Here is a 22369-nt window from a genome sequence, read left to right on the forward strand (position 1 = left end):
GATTTTTCCAAGATGGAGTTTTAAAGGACATGGGAGCTCCATCCTTAACCTTGATGTCACAGAAAGATTGATGTCACTAGAAAAATAACTTATGCCTTTCTACCAAAGACTCTTTGTCAAAAATAGAAATTGGGATTTATGCAGATCTTTAGATTTTTCCCCCCTGACCTTCTGAGATGATCAGCATAGCTCTTATTTTTCTGAAGCTTTGAGTTTTGCATAGTTTCAGCCTAAAAAATGAGGCTTCAGGTGTAATAACTAGAGTACTGTTGGAGTCAGGAAGATCTGAGTTCATAATATAGAAATATGTTAAATATGATTTTACATGTACAGCCTATATCAAATTGTTTACTGTCATGGGGAAGGGAGAGTGGAAAGGAAGAACGATGGGAAAATGTGGAATTCAAAAGCTTGCAAAAGAATGTTAAAAATTAACTTTTGGGGCAGCTAGGTGGCGTAGTGGATAAAGCACCGGCCCTGGAGTCAGGAGTACCTGGGTTCAAATCTGGTCTCAGACACTTAATAATTACCTAGCTGTATGGCCTTGGGCAAGCCACTTAACCCTGTTTGCCTTGCAAAAACCTAAAAAAGAAAAAAGGAAAATTAACTTTGCATTTAATTGGGAATATAAATAAATAAAGTGAAGGAGGAGAAGACCCAAGTTCAAATTCTCCCTCAGATATTTACAAGTTATATAATTGGGTAATTTACAACTTCTCTCAGCCTTGGTTTTCTCATCTGTAAAAAGGGGCTACTAATAAACCTACCAAGCAGGGTTATTGAAAGGGTCAAATGAGATCATTTATGCAAAGTACATTGCAAACCATAAACCTTAAAGAAATGTTAGCTGGGGCAGCTAGGTGTTGTAGTGGATAAAGCACCGGCCCTGGAGTCAAGAGTATCTGGGTTCAGATCGTCTCAGACACTTAATAATGACCTAGCTGTGTGGCCTTGGGCAAGCCACTTAACCCCGTTTGCCTTACAAAAACAAAACAAAACCAAAAAAAAACTTTAAAAAATGTTAGCTAGACTCATTTCATTATTTATGTTATTATCCACCAGGTTGAACTTTGTGAGTGTTGGTTCAGATGGTTGAGAACTCTATTTTAAAGTACATGGTTTAGTTTGAAAATCAGGCCATTCAGGGCGGCTCAGTGGTGCAGTGGATAGAGCACTGGCCCTAGAGTCAGGAGGACCTGAGTTCAAATCTGGCCTCAGACACTTAATAATTACCTAGCTGTGTGGCCTTGGGCAAGCCACTTAACCCCATTTGCCTTGCAAAAACCTAAAAAAAAAGAAAATCAGGCCATTCTCATTTGAGTGACTGTGTACATTTGAAGAGGGGGCTACAGAGATGACTGCTTTGGAATAAAAAAAACTAATACCCTCATATTTCCTTTAGGCTCAAAGAGCGGGAGGCCCAGGTAACATCATTGGAAAAGGAAGCTACGGAGCTAAAGGAGGCCGTTGAGCAGCAGAAACTAAAAAATAATGTAAGGGTCTACTGTAGAGGGAATTACAGGGCATAAGGGGTTGGGTGAAGGCAACAAGAGCCCATATTCTATACATGTCTGCTCCTTGTTCTTTCAAAAATCATTATAAAGCAACAGCCCTCACCGAGCAAATAATCCTCCCCAAGGCAAAAGCCCCAAGGGGAGGGAATTTAGCCCAAGAAAATTACTTTCACAATTCTTAAGGGTTTTGTTCACCTCATGATTCCACCATAAACGTTCTTCTCATATTCCCTTGCCCTCTTATGATATTGGAGATGGGAGGGGAGGGTAAAGAAGAGTAGCCCTGGTTAAGAGTCCCTTTTGGTCCCTCATTTACTTTTAGTCCTAGGGGCTGGAATCACTGTGTTTCTTACCAATATCTTCATATTCCTAAATCCAACCATGGTTTTTATTTTTTCCTTAAGAGTGTTTTTGGGGTGGCTAGGTGGTGCAGTGGATAGAGCACCAGCCCTGGAGTCAGGAATACCTGAGTTCAAATCTGGTCTCAAACACTTAATAACGACTTAGTTGTGTGTCCTTGGGCAAGCCACTTAACCCCTTTGCCTTGCAAAATCCTAAAAAAAAAAAAAAAAGAAAAAGAGTGTTTTTGAGGGGGGTAGCTAGGTAAGGCAGTGGACAGAGCACAGGCCCTGGAATCAAGAGGACCTGAGTTCAAATTCAACCTCAGACACCTAATAATTAGATGTATGATCTTGGGCACGTCACTTAACCCCATTGCCTTGCAACCCCCTACCCCAAAAAGAGTGTTTTGAACCCTAATTAAAGAAGCCCTTAGGATAGAGACAACAGAATGTGTGGGGTGAGTACACTTATTTTACAAAATTCCAACCATTGTTGTTCTCCAGGCATTAAAGACAGAAGCAAAACTGTTTCTTCATTTAGTCTTCTTCTAGAGGAAATATCTTGAACTTTAGGATTCCTTGACCTAAGATCCATTATTTCTTAACCTGAAGGTCATTTTTAAAAGTATTTTGACAACAGTAATGTACTACAATCCTTTGTAAAGGATGTATTTTCTTTTTTTGTATTAAAAACACAATTCTAAAAAAGGTGAAGGAGGACAAAGCTCTCTATGCCCATCATCTGATAAACACAAATTCAAAATATATTCAAAGTAATTACAGAATTACTACAGGATGAGGAGACATTAATAATTGAGAAAGTCAGGAAAACCCTCCTGTAAGAGGATTTGAACTGAGGCTTGAAGGAACGTTCATATTTGAAGATATGACCACAAGGAGCAGGGCATTCAGAACATGAAAAGTTACACGGGCCTGACATGGAGAACAGAAAGCAGGTATATTCAGAAAATCCCAGAGTTTCCAGTTTGGAGCTTCAAATCTGTGCCTAGCAGTACTATGAGATAAACTGGGCAAAAAAGGGGGTGTTGCCAAAGGAGGAGGGCCTTGAGGGTCAGTAAAATAATTTATGAGTTTACTTGATGGGCAGTAGAGTCACCAGAATGAACATGGTTGTACATAAAGGAGTTTACATGGTACAAAGAGTAGAGGTAGGAAGAGCCAGGAGGAGGCTATTGGAATAATACAAGGGAGTGGCAGTAAGTGGCTGGCAGAGGTTTGGAGAGAGGTGCTGCTTCTTTGCCCCAACACAGCTCTACTGTCCTGGTGCTTCCTAGAAACTTGACTAGGTGTAACTGCATCTAACTGCTACAAGCTTTTTGGAACAGGGATTTTTAAGGCTATGCATTCTTCTCAAGGCACTCTCTGGATGTAAGTCTGTCTCTTCAGAGAGAATGTGCCACCAAATGCCCATTCATTGCTGGAATGTAGGCAGAACTTGAAGGCAGGTCACCAGAGTACAAGTCATTGACTCTATGTTAGAACAAATAGCTTCATCACCTCCCTATGTCCTCTCTCACCCTCTCCCTTCCCCCCACCAAGTGTCATTTAATATTAGTCTCAAGCTTTTAATTTACTGCAGGGGCTCTTAGCCTTCTTTGTGTCATGGACTTTCTCGTGAAGGTTATGGAACTCTTCAGAATCATGCTTTTGAATGCATCTGCTTACAATGGAAGCTAATTCTATTGAAATATAATTATCAAAATATTACTAAATAAAGTGTAGGGACCTCAGGTTATGAATTCTTGACATTATATCACCCATCAACAATATTTGTGAAAAATTTGTGAAAAATCTTCCTCTACAAGAAAAGGTTATAGAAAGTCATTTGAGAGTAGATAGAAAAAAATCCTTAAGCTCCTTATCTCAATATGTATTGACTATAAAAAAGGACATTCTCTATCCTGATACCTGACTCAGACTACCCCTGAAAGGTGTTAAGAGACACGGTAACCATATGTTTAAGGGCTCCTACACAAGTTAAAAATTGATGGACCATAACAATGAGAAATTGGATACCCAGTCTCCTGGATGTTGCATTCCATTGCTAGGGGGAGAAAGTAACCTACCTTGCATCCTCTGTAAACTCATCAAAGGATCTGTAGTTGTACTTTCTGCATGTCTTGGGGGTGTACCCATTGTATGAGTGTGGTGGGATGACTGCATTGATCCTAACTGTTTTTTCCTTTCCCAGGACCTCCGAGAGAAAAACTGGAGAGCAATGGAAGCTTTGGCATCTGCTGAAAAAGGATGTGAGGAGAAACTGAATTCTTTAACCAAAGCAAAGGTTGGATGTATTTCATGTTCAGTTTCTGTTTGCATTAATAATGTCAAGGCTAGTTGAACCAGGTGCATTCAAATTATGTGAAATGCAGACTGCCAAGGACTGGGGCCTGGAACTTCTGCTAAATTCAGTCTGTCTGAGATTCTCAGGAAAGTTGGTTCTTAAAATACCTAGTAGATTGAGTCCTATTCTGTTCTTTTTTGAATGAGAGGGGGAAAAGGTTCTACTTTAATTTTCATGCCTTCACCTTTTATGTGTAAGCTAACATGGAACTTCAGTTAGTTTCAGGTTCATTGGTGTTATAGCTCATGTTTTTTAGCAGGTTATTTTAGCCCATTAAATTTACTTCCTTTGCTTACCCAAACATCCAGCAGATGTCTTTTAAAAATAAGGTGCAAATTTCTAGAGACACTTTGGGAGAAATAAAAACCAAAATCATTTCTAATCATGTAGACTTGAGTTTTATCATTCATTCATTTTACCTAATGTATATTGACATTAAGTTAGTTAGGTATCAGGTAGACCTGAGTTCAAATTCAGCTTTACATACTTGCTATTTGATCCTGAGCAAGTCACTTAACCTCTCTTCTGCCTCTATTTCTTCCTACTGTACATGCTATACCTCGTGGAGGTAAATATAAACATAAACAATTCCTGCCCTTAAGAAATTTATCATCCACTAGAAGTGTAGATAAGTATACTATACTGCATAAATATATTTGAATGTGTTATTTAAATGGTAGCCCTTCTGGGCGTATTGCAGATATTCTTATTAATTCCTTTATAAATCTTAGAATCCCAGAAAGTTAAATCCAGAAGGGACCTAAGAGATCATTTGTCCAGAAGTATCAGATAGATAACCTACAACAACCCCAAGTGCAACTCAAACCATCTTAAAATGTAATTGGGAAATATTTAACTAAATAAAAAAAAAAATACAGTAGAACAGAGAAATGTTAAAAATCAGTATGTGCCTGCAAGGATCCTTAGCTACAGCATAGTGGTCCCTCTTTCTATTTGATTTCGACAATGCTGATCTAGTCCATTCTGCTAATCTAATAGATGAAGAAATGGGGCTAGAAAAATTGACTTACTTAAGATTTTCTAGGGGCAGAGCAGGCACAGACTAGAGGCCTTTTGTTGAGAAGGTTAAAGTATATAGTCAGCCCTTGATTATGAATTTGCCAATTGTCTGCATAAACTTTTTGTTTTTAATCTCAAACTAAAGTTTGAGCAAAAAATTCCCCGTATATGTATGTATGTACGTTCCCTTTGAGCAGCTAATTTCTACTTTCACCTCTAATTCTTAGTCTTTCTCTTTCAGGAAGAAGTTGAGAAGCAGTTCAGTATCTCCCAGACAAAAACAAAAGAAACTCTTCTCTCACTCTTCCCAGACATCTCAGTATCTACATGTCAGGTACAAATCAAAGGCACATCGGTGGTGATTCACAGAGGCTGGGCTGGAGTTTGGCAGATCTGGATTCAAATCCTGCCACTGATTTCACTTCTGACATTCAGTTTCCTCAACTATAAATTAGGATAATGATATCTAATAGCATTTCCCGCACGGGCTGTTATAAGGCTCCCATGAGAATAATGTTTGCAGAGTGATTTGTTAGCTCCTAGGCTTCTATGGAAGCCTGCTATCACCATTGTTTATTGTTTATCATTATTATTATTATTATTATTATTATTATTATTATTATTATTATTATTATTATTGCCTAAATAGAAAAAAAGGGGTTGGCTCCAGGGGCAGCACTCTTGCCCAGCTCAGAATGAATAGGAATCCCCACACTCATTTCCTTGATGGTTTCAGAGTTATGATGAATGGCTACAGGAATTCAAAGAGAAGAGCACAGGAGCTGTAAAGCAGAAAACATCTGATGGAGTGTCTTTGGTAAGAAAGTCCTAGAAATGGAAGTTCTATGCTTAGTATCATTATTGCCAGAATGGAGCTTTTGGGTTCCTGGTGGCATCTTTTTAAAAAAAAAAAAATTTTTATTTTGGGTGTTAGAGGTGAGGTTGTTTGGGTTTTTTTTTTTTTTTTTTAGGTCAGTAGTAGTGTGTATTTTGTTGCTAACGTTCAGTCAATTTTCCCTGGGTTCTTTCAGGACTTAGCCTCTAAGTTAAAAGACGCTGAAGAAGCCCAAAGCAATCTACAGTCAGAATGTGACCAGTACCGAACCATCCTCGCAGAAACGGTGGGTTTAATCTTTGTGGTCCTTTCCTCACTGTTACACAGTCTGTGACTTAAGGAAATAATTTCTGAAAACTGCTAGGGTCATCATCCTGTGAGCAATCTGGACATGATCCTCTTCTGACTGTAGTCCTTGGACTTCACACAACCTGTTACCACACTTGAAGCTTTTCCTACTTTTCTCCCCAAGTTTGTATTCCACAGGCATAGTCTTTCAAAAATACCAGGTCAGGGGGGGCAGCTAGGTGGTGCAATGGATAGAGCATCAACCCTGGAGTCAGGAGTACCTGAGTTCAAATCTGGCCTCAGACACTTAATAATTACCTAGCTGTGTGGCCTTGGGCAAGCCACTTAACCCCATTGCCTTCTGAAAAAAAAAAAAAATACCGGGTCACCTTCCCACTGTGATGGGGAATCAGAATAGGATTTTGGTGGAACAATAACAATGTGTACTGTAGTCAGATGGAATTCCATATGTCAGTATTTTTCAAAAGTATTTGTATCTCATTTGTGATTCTGCAGAGGATTCCCCAGGAAAGTACCTAAGTTCTGGAAGGGGAAAAAGGGGGGAGTTTTGGGAGTAACACTTCACAGGATTTTTTGAGGGGCCAAACACAGTCCCATTTCCTTGATGTGACACAACATGGTGGAAAGGGGAAATAGCAGAATCCTAGTTCTGACTATATGACATGACAAGTCATATGTACTTCCTCTCTGGATCTTTGCTTCTTCATTTTTTCTGGACTAGATAACCTTTCATATCTCTTCTGAGTGTCACCAAAAGGACAGAACTTGGCTATATGGGGCCTGAGAAAGGATACTTTGAGTTTCCAAACCTCTAAGCATTCAGCAGAGCAGGTTCTTCAGAGGAGAAATAAAGACAGTTTATGCTGCCAGCCCACTTTTTCCTCTTTTGAAATTATAAAACACATCCCCTGGACAAGAAAGTGACGTATGTTTTGTTTGATATTCCCTTCTGCCAGCCTGTCTCCAAGAGGACATAACAAATCACTACAGTTTCTAATGACATCATAGAGCTCAAATCCAAAACCATGTTTTAGATTTCAACTAAAATGTATGCCCTGGCCAAGGAGTGACTTATTTAAAAAATAATAGGAGACCAAATGAGATAAAACAAAATCCTAATACAAAAAAAGGAATTTAGACTATACCTCCAGAATTTTTAATAATTCCTATACCCCCAGTAGGTGAGCTAAATGGAGCAGAATAGGGAAGGGCAAAAAACAGGTGAGGAGGAGAATCCATAGAAAGGGGAAGGGAGAACAAAGAGATTGTTGAAAATAGTAGCAGCAATATTGTTCTAAAAGTAACTGTGATCATTGATATCAACTTTGAAGGATTTATGAAGGAAAATGGTATCCACCTCCAGGAAAAGATCTGATATATGGAAGGATGTATTTTATGCTTCCACGTATGTGTCTGTATGGAAGGTCGACATTCTCTACTGTGGGGTTGAGAAGAAGCAAGGAAGATAACTCAAATAAAAATGTAGCCAAAAAAAATTAAATTAAAAGAAACTAAAGAAGGGGGAAAATGACAGGTATCTTATGGCTTTTTCAGTAACTTTCTACTTCAAGCCTTTCTTTGTATTCCCAGTACTTAGCACAAGACTTGGCATGTATAGGGTTTAATAAATGACCATGGTGACCTTAGAATGACAGTGTGTTTATTGTTCTTGCATGATGTTGTAGATTTTTGGTGTTTTTTTTAAACCACTAAACTATCTTATTATTCCATATTTGATCATTCTCTTAGGAAGGTATGTTGAAAGATCTTCAGAAGAGTGTAGAGGAGGAAGAGCAGGTATGGAGAGTGAAACTCAAAGTCTCAGAAGAAGAACTACAAAAGGTAAATGCTGCTGGTGTTATTTGGCTACTTTTTTGTTAACTTCTCTTCCTTTCTCTTTTCTGCATCTAAGATAGAAAATCAGATAGAGACAAATTGGGACAAGAGAGAATTGAGTAGTTGAACTTGGAGTGAAGGTTGCTTAAATCCACCCAAGGCTGTCCAAAAAATGCTACCGGTAGGGCAACTTTATGCGTTGGCTTGTGGATTTACTAAAAGCTTTAGTAAACAAAGCTGAGCTACTGCAGAACTCTCATTAAAATGGCAGGTGAAAATATATTGTCTGTTGTTTTAATGCAAACGTTTAAAAGTAATGTTGGATAGCCCTGAACCCTAAGAGGAATAAATATTCCAGAAGGTGTGGCCAAGTTAGAGGAGAGCAATTCTCAGTGATTTTCCAGCATTCCTAAGACAGTATTGGTCTTATTTCATAGTCACAAATCAGAGTGAAACATCTCGAAGAAACCATGGAGAAGTTAAAAGGAGACCTACAGAATACAGCTCAGGTAAGAAGTTGCTTTGGATTGATGAAGACAATTGTCTAATCTTAATAGATCTTCACATTAAAAGCCTGGAGAAAAAGGGGCTCATGGGCCAGTTGCAGGATGTCAACCCTCTTTATGTATAGGTGATAAAAGCAACTGTTAGCCCACTAAGGTTTTGTCATTTTTGGTTTTGATTTTGATTTTTTTGATGGTGGTTGGATTTTCTTTCATTAACCCCAAAATTTCATCATGCTTTTCTGTATTTGTCAGTGTCAGAAGGATGCTGACACAACCCTTAAAAATCTAGCTCCTACCCATTACTATATACTGAAGTAACTTTCCCCAGGTTCTCTAATAGCCATGTTGTCATGTCAACCATTTTGTCTTTTTCTTTTTTTTCTTTTTTGTCTTTATTTCTCTTGACTTTTCTGCAGCCTTTGACTTGATACTCTTTCCTCCTTCACCTTCCATGACACCTCTCTCCCGGCTCTCTTCCTGCCTCACTAATAGCACCTTCTTTGTCTTTTCTACTGGTTCATCTCTTCTGTTCAGGTTCTGCCTAAGACCCTCTCTTCTTTTTCTCTATCCTCTCCCTTGGTGATCTTATCTACCCCAGGGCTTCAGTTGTCACCTCTGTACAGGTAACCTCCAAATCTGTAACTCTACTTCTAATACCTCTCCAGAAGTCCAGGCTCGAATTATCAATAGCCTGTTGACTGTCCCTTTGAATGCCTCACCAGCACCCCAGATACCACCTATCTGAGCTCATCATCTTCCCTCCTATGCCTATTCCTTCTCCCAATTTTTCCTCCATTTCTGTGCATGGCATAGCATTGTCTTCCCAGATTCATGAATCTAATAAGTTTCCAAGTTCCTTCTTATCTGTCCCTTCCTCTCCACTTTCACTCAGGCCTTCCTGTCTTCTCACCAAAGTATTATAGCCTCTCACCTGTCCTTCTGCCTCTGGTCTATACTCACTCCAGTCTAGCTTCCCTATTGCTGCCCAGATAATTTTCCTAGTGGGCTACTCCTCAAACACCTCCCCCCTGCTACTCACACTGCCACTGCTCTAGGTCAAACCCTCATCATCTCTCACCTGAACTGTTGCTAAGTGTCTCCTTGCTTCAGGTCTCTCTCTATATGATACAGGTCTCTACACTAAAATGTTGGTTTGACCATATTATACTCCTATGAAATTCTAGTGACTCCCTGTGAACCCTGGACTCAACTAATAAATGCCTTTTGTCTGGCATTGGAAACCCATCACCACCTGGCCCCAGCCTATCTAACTTTATTGCATAGGATTCCCTTTTGTGCGTTCTATGGACCAGCCAAATTGTCCTCGATGTGGTATTCTGGGGTCTTCCCTGATTAGGCTGACTTTTCATCCAGTCTTCTCTCATAAGACTCATTTTCCCCATAGTCTACTGCTCAGTCCATACTCATCCTGCCCTTCCTTCCCTGTCTCTGTGCTTCTGTTCATGCTGTCCCCAAATCCTGAACTAGACTCCTTTCCACCTGCTCCCAGCCCATTTCTGCTACCTGAAGTCCCTGACTTCTTTGAAGGGCCCACTCAGATATCAATACCTCTACCATAGGAAGCCTTCCTTAACACCCCCGCCCACAACCATGGGTGTGAGTGATGTCTCACAGTTCTCATAACCCTTCTCTTGAATCTCTCCTTTGTACTTCTCTTACCCTTCTTTGTCTAGTAGTTATTTGGATACCTTTGTACCCTTCTTTAGATTATAAATTCCTTGAAAGCAGGGCCATGTTAGCCAATTTTATACTCTAGAAATTAGCACTGCAGTTAAAGGTATTTATATATGTTTTCTGAATTTGTTGAATTCAATCAAATAACCGAGGAGAGCTTCAAGAAACTGAAGAATCATGGTCCTAATGTTTGATACTTTCTTTTAAACCTGACCTAATTTCTCCCAAGCCAAGTTTTTTGGTTTGTTTGTCTGTATTTGTTTATTGGATTTTTCCCACCTAAATCCAATAGTGCCAAGACAAGTCTATGGAATTCTTCTTGGTTATCCTTAAAGTTCAACAATTCCCATTTAAATAATGCTCGTGTTATTTAATGGCACCACACTTAGACTGTTGTCTCACATGTGTGATGATGTGTATTTGTGTCAAGGTCAGAGAATATGCAGCTCTCTTGGAGACCCAGCTCGAAGAGCACATGTCAACCTCCAGTGCAGAATGTCAAAAGTACACACAAGAGGTTGAGTCAGTAAGTAGAGGGGACCCTCGCTCCCTAGACCTTCTTGCACAAGAGTTAGCATGGGGGTGCTTACAAGTTCCAGGTCCCTGCTAAGTTGTCATCTCTGTTGACTAGGCTGACTTTATTTTCAAGGACAGCTTGGCCATCTGGGGCAATGAGGAAATAATTGGTCATCTCTGTATTTGTCGAAATCCAACCATAGTCCTCTTGCTTGAAACTTCCCCCTAAGCTGGATCTCTCCATCCTGAAGAGAATCAGAATGGGGGATGAGAGTCACTGACCCAGCTTGTCCACTGGATGACTGACTACCTGATGATTGATTTAAGCCTGGGGTTTTTCATAAACACACCAGGGTAGAAAGAGAAAACTTGGAATTTCTGATTGTCCTTTAATCTTAAACTCTAATTATGCATGGAATTTGCCTTGTATTCTTTCCTTAAAGACTTAGAAAGCGATATAGTTTCATTTCCATCTCTTAAAAGTGAAACCTTCAGTTCAGAGAATCTAGTAAACTTATTTCCCTTGAGTTGTTCCTAATATCTTATTTTTCTGTTTGATGAGTAGATATTATGACTGTTGTGTTGACTCATATTCAACTGATTCTCTCTCTCTCTCTCTCCCTCTCTCCCCCTCTCCTCTGTCCCACTAACTCTACCTCTTTCTTCTCTTATAAATAAAGTTGAGGGACCTTTTAACAGAAGCCCGAGAGCAGATGGATGCTGCTAACAGTGAAGCACAGAAGCAGAGCAAAGAACTTGCACTGGTAACTAAGCTTTAGTTGTAATATATGGGGAGAGAAAATGTGTGAAAGAAGTGTTGTATAAATGCATATTGAGTTTACATTACAAAGACTCCCTTTTTTTTTTTTAATCCTACTTGATTCATTTGAAAGACCAGAATGGTGCTTTGATGTGTAGATGCAATTTTTACCAGTTGTGGTTTGAAAGAATTTTAATTAGATGGTTTGGGTTCTTCTCCTGCCTCTCCTTTGCCCACAGTCATTTTACTCTACTCTACAAAGAACTTAAGTTTCTAACATTCTCCTATATGGAAACACTAGCACGCTGAAATCATATGGATTCAAAAGAAACTGTGTTTCAGACATCCACTTGGGACCGAAGTGGTTAATGCCTTTCTCTACCCTAATTCTAGAGGTCTAATTCTAGAAGTTGACTAGACTGGGCTTTGATATCTCCTGATGGACCTGGAAGGTTTAACTTGTTTAAAGATATTGGCTTAAACTAAGCGGTTTTGGATGCCCTATTTGGAGTAGTAGAAAAAGCACCAGATTGGGAATTAGGAGAGGCATTAGTACTAACTCCCTCTCTAGGCCACCAAAACCTCTGTTTCCTCATTTGTAAAATGAGAGGACTGAACTTGATCTCCTCCAGTTGGAAAATGTTCTGATTTTGTCATACTTTTTATTGCATTCACCTCAGTCCTTTTGTTGTTGCTGTTAATAAAGCAATGACAATGACTTTAAGTTTTATATGCAACATTGAACTTTAGATTGAGAGGAATCATATTCATTTATAATCTGAACCCCAGTTTCAATTTTTCCCACAAAGTTTTTGAGGCAGTGTTTGAGTTTAGTTGCTTCAGACACTTCATGATAATAACCTTTTGATCATATCTATTCCATTATGAAAGCTCTTCATTTAATCCAGGTTGGCAGGGATTTGATTTATGTCAGATTTGGGGTGAAGAGTTCATGGTAAATTTGAAATGTAAAAATTTACTCCTCTTATGAGGAAAGGATCATAGAGCCTTTCCATTGTGTGAATTGTGCTCAATAGGTTCTGGAGGGACCAAACCTTACACTATTCTTGGGCCTTGGAGTCAGTCTGTAAGTAATCAGAATGTCTATGGAAGTCTCCAACAGTAGGATGATATTGTTTCTTCCTATCCACCATCTAGAATGTAACCTCTTAAGGACCCAGGATAGTTCATATATTTTTGGAAAGACTTTTCTTTCTGTGCTCATGAAACACAGAAGTTTTAATTTTGAATATGTTTGAAAGGATTATTGGTTTTACTGTCATAAAGAAATCAGTCGTTCCTCTCAGCACATTTTAATCAATTATTCTGTGCTTTGCCAGTTTCAGTGAGCATAGTCATCTTAGGGAGGATAAAGGGAAGTTGTTTCCCCAGCCCCTGCCCCACCCAGTTAAATGTTTTATATTTAATATAATTTTATAATATAGATTATCCTAGATGATGTTGATGCTCTCATTTATTTATGCTTTTATTTATTCAGTCATTCATTTATTCACGTATTTTTAAGAGCTCTTACCTTAGGTCTTGATGTGCCATGCTTACCAAACTGAGGTTCATCCTGCTGGCTGCCTTAGACAATCAAGGAAGCATGTGCCTACAGCATCTGTGTATATGAGTGTGTGTACTTGAGCAAAACTCGCCCATCCCTATTTCAGGTCAGGCAGCAGTTGAGTGAAATGAAGAACCATGTACAGGATGGTGAAGTTGTTGGGTCGCAGGCTGACCTAATTGAGCAGGAACCTGTCGAGGTTAGGGCGGTGAGACTGATCCCCTGGCCACCCATCCCCTAACCCTGCTATGCCTACCTTCTCTCTTCTCACCCTCTTCTCCCCTTTATTCCTGGATTCAGACTATGTCGTGGCTCAATTTGCTGGTGATAACTGCATGAATTCGATGTGTTGTGTCTTAGTTATGTGTGTCAGACTATCCTGGATATGCTTTCACATGGGTTGGGGGTGGGTAGGGAGCTCCCAACTCTTGAAACTTTTCTAGGCTATTTGTTTTCACCCAGATACATCAAAGAATTGGTATAGTTTGTTTAGTTTCAGTGTTGGATTCTCTGGGGTGGTTGAGAAATGAGGGAAATAAGGGGAAGACAGTCTCAGTAAGTGAGTCTCAGTGGATATTGTTGGGAATCATGAAAGCCTGGTTTGAGATTGGAGCCATGTGTAAAGTTGGATAGAAGTCTTTGTGAGGGGTCACCTATTCCAATTGAAAGGACACTTTTCCTGGCTTTGAATCCTGACTTTGCCAGGAGCCATCTGACTTACTGGAATTCAGAATCCTTACCTATAAAATTGAGGTAATAGTACTTGGTTACCTGTTTCACAAAATAGTTTTGAGATAAGTTTGCTTTGAAAAGTATTATGTTGGGTAGCTAGGTGGCGCAGTGGCTAGAGAACCTGCCCTGGAGTCAGGAAGACCTGAATTCAAATTCAGGTTCAGACTGTGTGTCCTTGGGCAAGTCATTTCAACCCTATTTCCTTGTCCAAAAAAAAAACAAAAGAAAGAAAAGTATGTCATTGATCTGTTTTTATACGTTAGAGTTAATGGGGGGGGGGGATAAAGTAATTGAAATAGTGCTAAAGGGGTCTTTGTTCCAAGGATATCACTAAATCAAAATGATGGGTGCTGGTGGTAGGGAGGAGCTCTTTTTCTCTTTGTCTCTTTCTATCCTCTCTCTTTTTTCTGTGTCTTCTCCCTGTACGAGTTTGTCATAAAATTCATATAAAAAGAAAAAGTAGTGTTCTAACCTTTTACCTCTGTTAGTCCCTGATGAATAAATCTGTGTCAGTAGAGCTTAACCTGAGGCAAGCAATCAATCAATTAAGTGCTAAATGCTAGGGATACAAAAAGGAATTTACAGTCTAAGAATTGTAAAGAGAAAAAAACTGCCCCTAGCCACTTGACCTAGGTGTCAAGAGAGACATAAATTAGACCCACAGACCCATTAAACTACCCTGCAGATTTATTCTTATAGATTAAAAAAGGCTTACAGTTAGCAAAGGTTGTGTGATCGTTTTTTACTTTCCTGACACACCCCCAAAATGTTTCCCTACCCTGTTGGAGCATGCCCTCCCTTGTGCTTCTGGACTTCCTCCCCACCCCTCACTCCTGTGCCCCCAACTTGGGTTCAGCCCTGACTGATGATAAATCCCTTCCTCAGACTGGTGAAGGAGGAATCACCCAGTTGTCTGATTTTAAGTCTGTTGTTCCCCAGAGAGCTATGGGAAGCCTATGAAATAGGGGCCTGAAGTTAAACCATCTATCCCTCATAGATGCGAAGGAAAGGTTAGCCTCATTGGAGGGCAGAACTCTCTCATATCATAGGATGACTTCATTGTCTTCTCATAGATTCCAATTGCTTGTGTGTTTGTGTGCTTGTGTGTTTCCCTTAGCTGAAAACACAGCTGGAGCAGACGGAAACCCTCCTAGAGAAAGAACAGATCCAGCGGCAGCAGCTTACCGCCGAGTTTGAGGATGTAAGTTCTGTAACCTGAGCCTTGTGGCCCTGAAAGGGAGGGATTGGGTGGATGAGCAGTAAGAAATTATATTAGCCCTCAAATGTCATAATCCTGTCCCCACCTCCTGTTCGATCCTTTACTGTCCTGCTACCACCTTTCCTACCTTGATAGGACCCCTTTCACCCTGATAAGAACAGGAAGGATTACATGGAATTTTGTAATGTTAGGTGATCACTTGTCCACTGATAGCTTTAAAGAAGAGCTCTGTGTATGCGGTTGATGGAGCAAGGTAGAAGTATCATCACATAAAATCAGGTGGTTGGATCCAAACCTGCTGAGGGGAAAATGTGGAGGGAGGTAGACAGAAATATCCACACAGTAAACTGGCACACTGGCTGCCTTCCTTCCCAGTTGAGAGATGAGCCAACTGCAGTAAGATGGCAGGGCTGTGCCACTCAGCCTTTGAACTTGGCAGCAAGCCCAGATGATTCAGTGAGGCAAGCTCCAAGGACTAGAGAGAGCTGGCATAGCAAGAGTGGGTCTACTTAGACCTGAGTGTCTCTGAACTCTGTTCTTTCAAATATTTTGGAGATTGCATTTCAGTATAATTATTTTCTTTTGTAATCCTATGTATTTTGTTTTGTGCATTTAAAAGATTATTCAGCAAAGGTTTCCACAGGTTTTCCCAGATGACCAAAGGGATCCTGACACTCAAAACAGTTAAGAAACCGAGGTGTAGGTGGTTTCATCGACTGCTGTGGTCAAAAAACCTTCACCTGGTAGGCTCTCCCTCATTTTGCTAAGGCTGATGCTGGGGTGACAGGCATACAATCTGTCTCCATGCTAGATTGGAAAACTCCTGATTAAATAGGACTTGTCAGATCTAGCCCTTGAGGCCACAAGTCTCATTCTATGCAGAGACACTTTGAAGAAGTAGAAAAGAATGGAGAGACATAGGTGCCCACAGGACACAGCAGAGTCAGAGTTGAGGGAAGACTAGCTTGCTTATGAATGTCAGACAGTAGCAGCCTAATAGATTGCAGGATCCCTTTCTACCTCTTGTTTGTCTGTCTGTCTTCTCTTTTAAGCTGTCCCTACCCCTAATCACTGCTTTAAATGTTGGACTAAAGGAATAGAATCTTCCTGGAGTCGGTACCTGCAGAATCCTAGCAAAACAAACTCAACAGATCTGGGGAGGGAAAGGTGCTTGTATGACTTTCAGACCCTCTCAGTTTCTTTGACTTCTTTGAGGTTTTACCTCAAATCCCACCCTCTCTAGGAGGTCTTCCCTTATCTACACCAGCTGTTGAGGACCTTCTTTCAGATTGCTTTCATATATTCTATGTGTATCTAGGAAGTATGTTGATATTTATTTACGTGTTGTGTCCTCCATTTCACCGTACCCTTCTTTTTTTAAATTATATAAATAGTTTGTTTTCCAATTACATACAATGGTAGTTTCTACCAATTTTTTTTTTTGGAAAAGTATTGAACTTTACAATTTTCCCCCTTCTCTCCCCCCAACAGAAGGCTATCTGATATAGTCTTTATATTTTTTCCATGCTATACATAGATCAAAATTGAATGTGTTGAGAGAAAAAACAGGTTTCTAAGGAAGAAAGAAATAATAAAAATATTGATGTGCCCCTCTTAAAAAAATGCTTGTTGACCAGCTAGATGGATATTACAGGTGAGGGAAGATAATTATGTAAATTGCTTCATTTAGTACTACACGGACTTTTCTCCTTTTCAAGTCTGAAACACTAAAATGTCTGTCAGGAACTTAGTAAATAAGTACCCTTGATGGGCTTTGAGGCAGCATGGCTGGACTTGGAGTCCTAGCTCTGCCATTTGTGAGGCAGTGATGACCGTCTTAATCTCAGTGTGCCACAATTCCCTCATCTGAGGTATTGAGGAAAAGAATATTTCCAGTGTCTGCCTGCCTGAGTTGTTGCAAAGAAAGTCCTTTGTCAGTATTCCATAAATCTCAATCGCCATCATCATCATAATTACCAGATAATGATTGACTATCGGTATCAGAATTCAATTCTTATCATCTTAGGTCCCTCTATGGACCCTTTGCATTTCCTCACCTTATTATTTTTTATTTTTACTGATGGATGTTCTCGATAGTCTATAACCTGCCCCTCTCTTCTTGATCCCCTGAAACTGACCCTACACAAGGCCCAGAATTCAGTCTGCACTTTACAAGCAGAATTGGAGAAGCTTCGAGCATCCACCAGCGTAGAATCTTCAGAAGCAGAGGAAGCTGTTCAACTGAAGGTAACGTCTTACTTAACTTATCATTCAGTGTGACTCCACCAGAGGGCTGGGGACAATCCCCAGGGATGGTCTGGATGGGCATCTCAGATGAGGAAATTGCCTCTACCCATGCGACTGGCACCTTCTCTGCAATTAATAGACATAGAGCAGGGATTATGAACATGGGATCTGTGAGCTTAAAAAATTTTTATTTGATAACTTTTTCAGTATAATTAATTTCCTTTGTGATCCTAAGTATTTTATTTACTTCATTTTAAAAATATGTTCAAAATTGCATTTTAATATAATTGATTTCCTTTGTAATCCTGTATCTTTTTAGAACACTTAGAATATAATCCTAAAAAAGGGTCCATGGGTCTGTGATGCAGAAATATCTATCACATTGTTTTGAGAAAGGGTCCATAGGCTTCATCAAACTGCCTGAAGGATCCATCCTACAAGAAATCCTGTTAGAGAATAGAGGGCTGCATAGCACACTCAGAAGGGGGAGGGGTCATGTGACTAGTATGTGTCAGAAACAGGAATTAAACCCATCTTTGTGATTCTGTGGCCAGCTCTATTCACTCAGCACAGTGTCTCTCTAGGTTACATAGGATATTTAATAAAATCTGACATCACCCCCTGGCTTCTTTCTCATTAGAAGTAACTTTTCTTATCTGTCTTTTGGGATGAGTGTTTTTGGTTTCTTTCTAGTGAGGTCATCCTGGGCCACTGATCTGGGAGTAAGGTGCCATCCCCCTTACCCCCCCCCCATCATTCTTGAGAATTTGGCATCAGACTGTGCCCCACTCTGCCAGGGTGCAACCCTCAGAGGCACTTAAAAAACCTTGAGAGATGGGACTGGTTCTAAATATCTCTGTATTGGTGACTTACAGGAAAGACTGGAAAAAGAAAAGAAGTTAACAAAGGACTTGGGTCAAGCTGCTACCAAACTTCAAGGACTTTTGAAGATGACCCAGGGTCAATTAACCAAGGAGAAAGAACTGGTAAAGAAGCTGCAAGAAAAGCTTGAGAAAACGGTACAGGACTTTTTCTTTTCTTCTCCTTTGGGTGGGGAAAGGAGAAAGAGACTAGAATAAGCAATTATTAAGGGCCTACTGTGTACCAGGTGCTTCAAATCATATTTCATTTGAGGCTTACAATAATCCTGGGAGGGAGAGACTGGTATTACCCTCAAATAATATGAGAAAGCTGAGACAAACAGGAGTTAAGTGTCCTGCCCAGGATCACTCAACCACTATTGGTACTGGATGGAAAAAACTAAGGCAAATCAAGGCTAAGTGCGGGGCGGCTAGGTGGTACAGTGAATAGAGCACTGGCCTTGGAGTCAGGAGTACCTGGGTTCAAACCCAGCCTCAGACACTTAATAATTACCTAGCTGTGTGGCCTTGGGCAAGCCGCTTAACCCCATTGCCTTGAAAAATCTTAAAAAAAAAAAATCAAGGCTAATTGACACAACTATTAAATGCCTGAGGCCAGATTTGAACTTGGGTCTTCCTTAATTTAAGATTACAATAGTTGTCTATGATCTCAAGAAGGATCAAAATCCTCAATCTGAAGATGAAGATGAAGGAAGTACAAACTCCTGCATCTAAAGATTCCCAAGAAAAACAGAAATTGGGCTCAGGCTATGACAGAGCTCAAAAAAGACTTTGAAAATCAACTGAGGGAGATAGAAGAAAAATTGGGAAAAGAAATGAGAGAGATGCAGGAAGAACATGAAAATGAAGTCAGCAGCTTAGTCAAGGAGATCCAAAAAAAAAAATGCTGAAGAAAATAACATGTTAAAAACCAGTATAGGCCAAATGGATAAAACAGTTCAAAAGTAATTGAGAAGAATGCTTTAAAAAGCAGAATTGGCCAGTTGGAAAAAAGAGATAAGAAAACTCTGTGAGGAGAACAAATCCTTCAGGTACAGAATGGAACTGAGGGAGGTTGCTGATTTTATGAGAAATCAGGACACAATACTTCAAAACCAAAAGAGTGAAAAATTAGAAGAAAGTGTGGAACATCTCATTGAATAAACAACTGATATGGAAAACAGACTTAGGAAAGATAATTTAAAAATTTTTGGAATACCTGAAAGTCATGATCAGGAAAAGAGCCCTGACATCATTTTCAAAGAATTACTACAGGAAAATTGCCCTGATATCCTAGAAGCAGAGGGCAAAATAGAAATGGAGAGAATCCACCAATCTTCCTGAGAAAGAGATAAAAAAAAAACCAAACCCCTAGGAATATTATAGCCAAGTTCCAGAACTCCCAAGTCAAAGAGAAAATATTACAAGCAGCCAGAAGGACACAGTTCAAATATCATGGAGCCGCAGTCAGGATCACACAGGACTTAGCAGCAACTACATTGGAAGCTCGTAGGGCTTGGAATATAATATACCAGAAGGCAAAAGAGCTTAGAATACAGCCGAGAATGAACTACCCAGCAAGGGAAAAAGACGGACTTTCAATGAACCAGGGGAATTTCAAATGTTCCTTTTGGAATGGCCAGAGCTGAACAGAAGGTTTGATCTTCAGATACAGAACTCAGGTGAAGCATGGAGATTGGAAGAGAGGGGGGAAATATGAGGGTCTTGATGATGAACTTCATGTATTCCCGCATAGAAAAATGACACTGATAATACTCATGAACCTTCTCAGTTAATAGAGCAGGTAGAAGGAGCTTTTATAGATGAAGCACAGGAGAAAGCTGAATTTGAAGATATAATATAGTGTAAAAATGGAGTCAATGGTTAAAAGGGAAATGTAATGGGAGAAAGAAAAAGGAGAGGGGGAATAGGCCAAGATATTTCATATAATAATATTTTTCTTTATTACAATGAGCTATTGCAATGATATGGAAGGGGGAAGGCAAGGGGGGATGAGGGAAACTTTGCTCTCATCAGAGGTGGCTAGGAGAGGAAACAGCATATATACTCAATGGGGTATAGACATCTGGAGTAAGAAGAAAAGGGGGGGGGGGGAAGGGGGGATGTGAGTGATGGAGGAGAGAATGGACCATGTGGGGAGAGTGGTCAGATATAACACATTTTCTTTTTTTACTTCTTGCAAGGGGCTGGGATTGGATGGCCTGCCCAGGACCATAGGGCTAGGTGGATTCTGGGCCTAAGGGGTGGTATAGGGGCTCAGGGCTTCTTGGCCCCAGGACCAGGGATCTGTCTGCTGCGCCACTCAGCGACCCTACAGCAGAGTCAAAGTAAAAGGAGAGAGAAAATATAGTACGTGGTAATGGAGAAATACGAAAGGAGGGAGTTGTGATCAGCAATGCAACGGTGGAAAAATATGGAAGTAACTTTTGTGATGGACTTATCATAAAGAATGCGATCCACCCGTGACAGAGTTGGTGGTGTTGGAACACAGACTGAAGCACAATTATTATTATTACTATTATCATCATCATCATCATTATTATTATTATTATTATTATTATTATTATTATTATTATTGGGGGGGCTGGGGGGCTTGCCTGGGGCCGCACAGCTGGGTGATTGTTGGGTGTCTGAGGCTGGATTTGGGCTCGGGTGCTCCTGGCTCTAGGGCTGGTTCTCTGTCCACTGCGCCACCTGGCTGCATCTATTATTATTATTTTTAATTTTAATTTTTTCTCTTTCCTTTAATCGCTCATGCGGGTCTCTTTTTTGGGGGGAGGGGGTATTATGTTTACTCTTAAACAAGAATATTTTAGTAATGTATAAGAATGAATGATGGATAAATAAAATGAGCTGGAGAAGAAAAAAAGATTAAGATGGGAACCACTTGAGAGAGAGGGATATAACTCAGGGCCACTTTTCTCTTTAGTCATTACTGAATTCTAATAGCCTTTAACTCATTTCTATTGATAAGCTGATTTTTGGACAGCCTGGGATCCTCTCTCCTGGAGTCAAGGTTTGAGGTAGATCATATTCAGTAGAGAATAAGGTGTCCAAAAAGTGGGATCTTACTTCTTTAGACTTGCCTAAGGATCATTATCTAAGGTGATAGTTCAGTTATGGGTCAGTGATGCAACCAGAGCCTGCTGCCCCAGAGGGCTTCTGGCAGTCACTCCCATCAACTGGCCATTCTGAGCGCCACCTCACTGATGAAGCAGCATCTTGTCTAACTCTGTACCTTCTTCTTCCACAGGAGGATGCTGGTAGTGCAAAGGAAGGAACCTCTGTCTGAAGCACCTCTGGAATTAAAAGTTCCTTATTCAACTTTACCAAAATGCCTTACACATTCCTTTAAAACAAACCAACCTGAAAAAAAATTACACATGTTCTACATCCTGTAGAGACAGAAGCCATTAGTGAACCAGAACCTTTAGATTCACAAAAAACATACTACAGGCACTACCTTTGTAAAGGAATCTTTGTAACGTTTTCTAAAACGGTATTCCCTGGGGCAAGCCCTGGACTGTCAGGAAGTGGACTCCAAAGCCTTTATTAAATTTTCTGTATGAACAGAACCCATGAATGTGTGAAACCAGGGGTTGGGGGTGGGGGGAAGTCTTCGTATCTGTATGTCAATCAGTGCAATTGTTTTTTGTTGGGGGTGGGAATGGGAGTGACTTTCTGCAGAGTTATTGAGGATGGGGAGACAGAGGCTTGAAAGGGAAGTTTTAAGAAAGTGGGTCATGCAGTTGCCAACAAGACCTGATTGTGAATTTCTGGATGTTACTGCTATTAAAACCAATGTTGTAGCCATCGGGGCCATTCCTAGTCTTCTTTTCAACTGGGGTTTGCTTTTCTAGACTGAGATCCTCATGCTTCCTTGAACTCCAAGGGCAAATATGGCAGTTGGGACAAGTAGTGTTCAGTTGAATTAAAGGAATGAAAATGTTCATTTTCTTCTTCAAATTAGTCAACAGCATTTGTATGATGTACCCATCATAAGGCACAAAGGCAGTAGAGGGAATA

General features: G+C 40.1%; 1 protein-coding gene across 3 annotated transcripts in view; it reads left to right on the forward strand.

The window, feature by feature from the left end:
- Positions 1–22156, forward strand: part of RRBP1 (ribosome binding protein 1) — a 127590-nt gene extending 105434 nt beyond the window's left edge. Inside the window, exons 11-24 of one of the 3 annotated variants that reach the window (XM_074209387.1) lie at positions 1403–1493; positions 4068–4160; positions 5482–5574; positions 5977–6057; positions 6272–6361; positions 8134–8226; positions 8658–8729; positions 10852–10947; positions 11618–11701; positions 13371–13472; positions 15114–15197; positions 17364–17462; positions 18338–18481; positions 21597–22156. In XM_074209387.1, the coding sequence (XP_074065488.1) occupies positions 1403–1493; positions 4068–4160; positions 5482–5574; positions 5977–6057; positions 6272–6361; positions 8134–8226; positions 8658–8729; positions 10852–10947; positions 11618–11701; positions 13371–13472; positions 15114–15197; positions 17364–17462; positions 18338–18481; positions 21597–21635 (1261 nt within the window). In that variant the 3' untranslated portion in view covers positions 21636–22156. The remainder of the gene's footprint in view (positions 1–1402; positions 1494–4067; positions 4161–5481; positions 5575–5976; positions 6058–6271; positions 6362–8133; positions 8227–8657; positions 8730–10851; positions 10948–11617; positions 11702–13370; positions 13473–15113; positions 15198–17363; positions 17463–18337; positions 18482–21596) is intronic. The other 2 variants (XM_074209388.1, XM_074209389.1) reach the window with 2 other exon arrangements.
- The last annotated feature ends 213 nt before the right edge of the window (positions 22157–22369 follow it).

The sequence above is a fragment of the Macrotis lagotis genome, chromosome 1 (genome assembly GCF_037893015.1).
Source record: "Macrotis lagotis isolate mMagLag1 chromosome 1, bilby.v1.9.chrom.fasta, whole genome shotgun sequence".
In the NCBI taxonomy this organism is placed as follows: domain Eukaryota; kingdom Metazoa; phylum Chordata; class Mammalia; order Peramelemorphia; family Peramelidae; genus Macrotis; species Macrotis lagotis.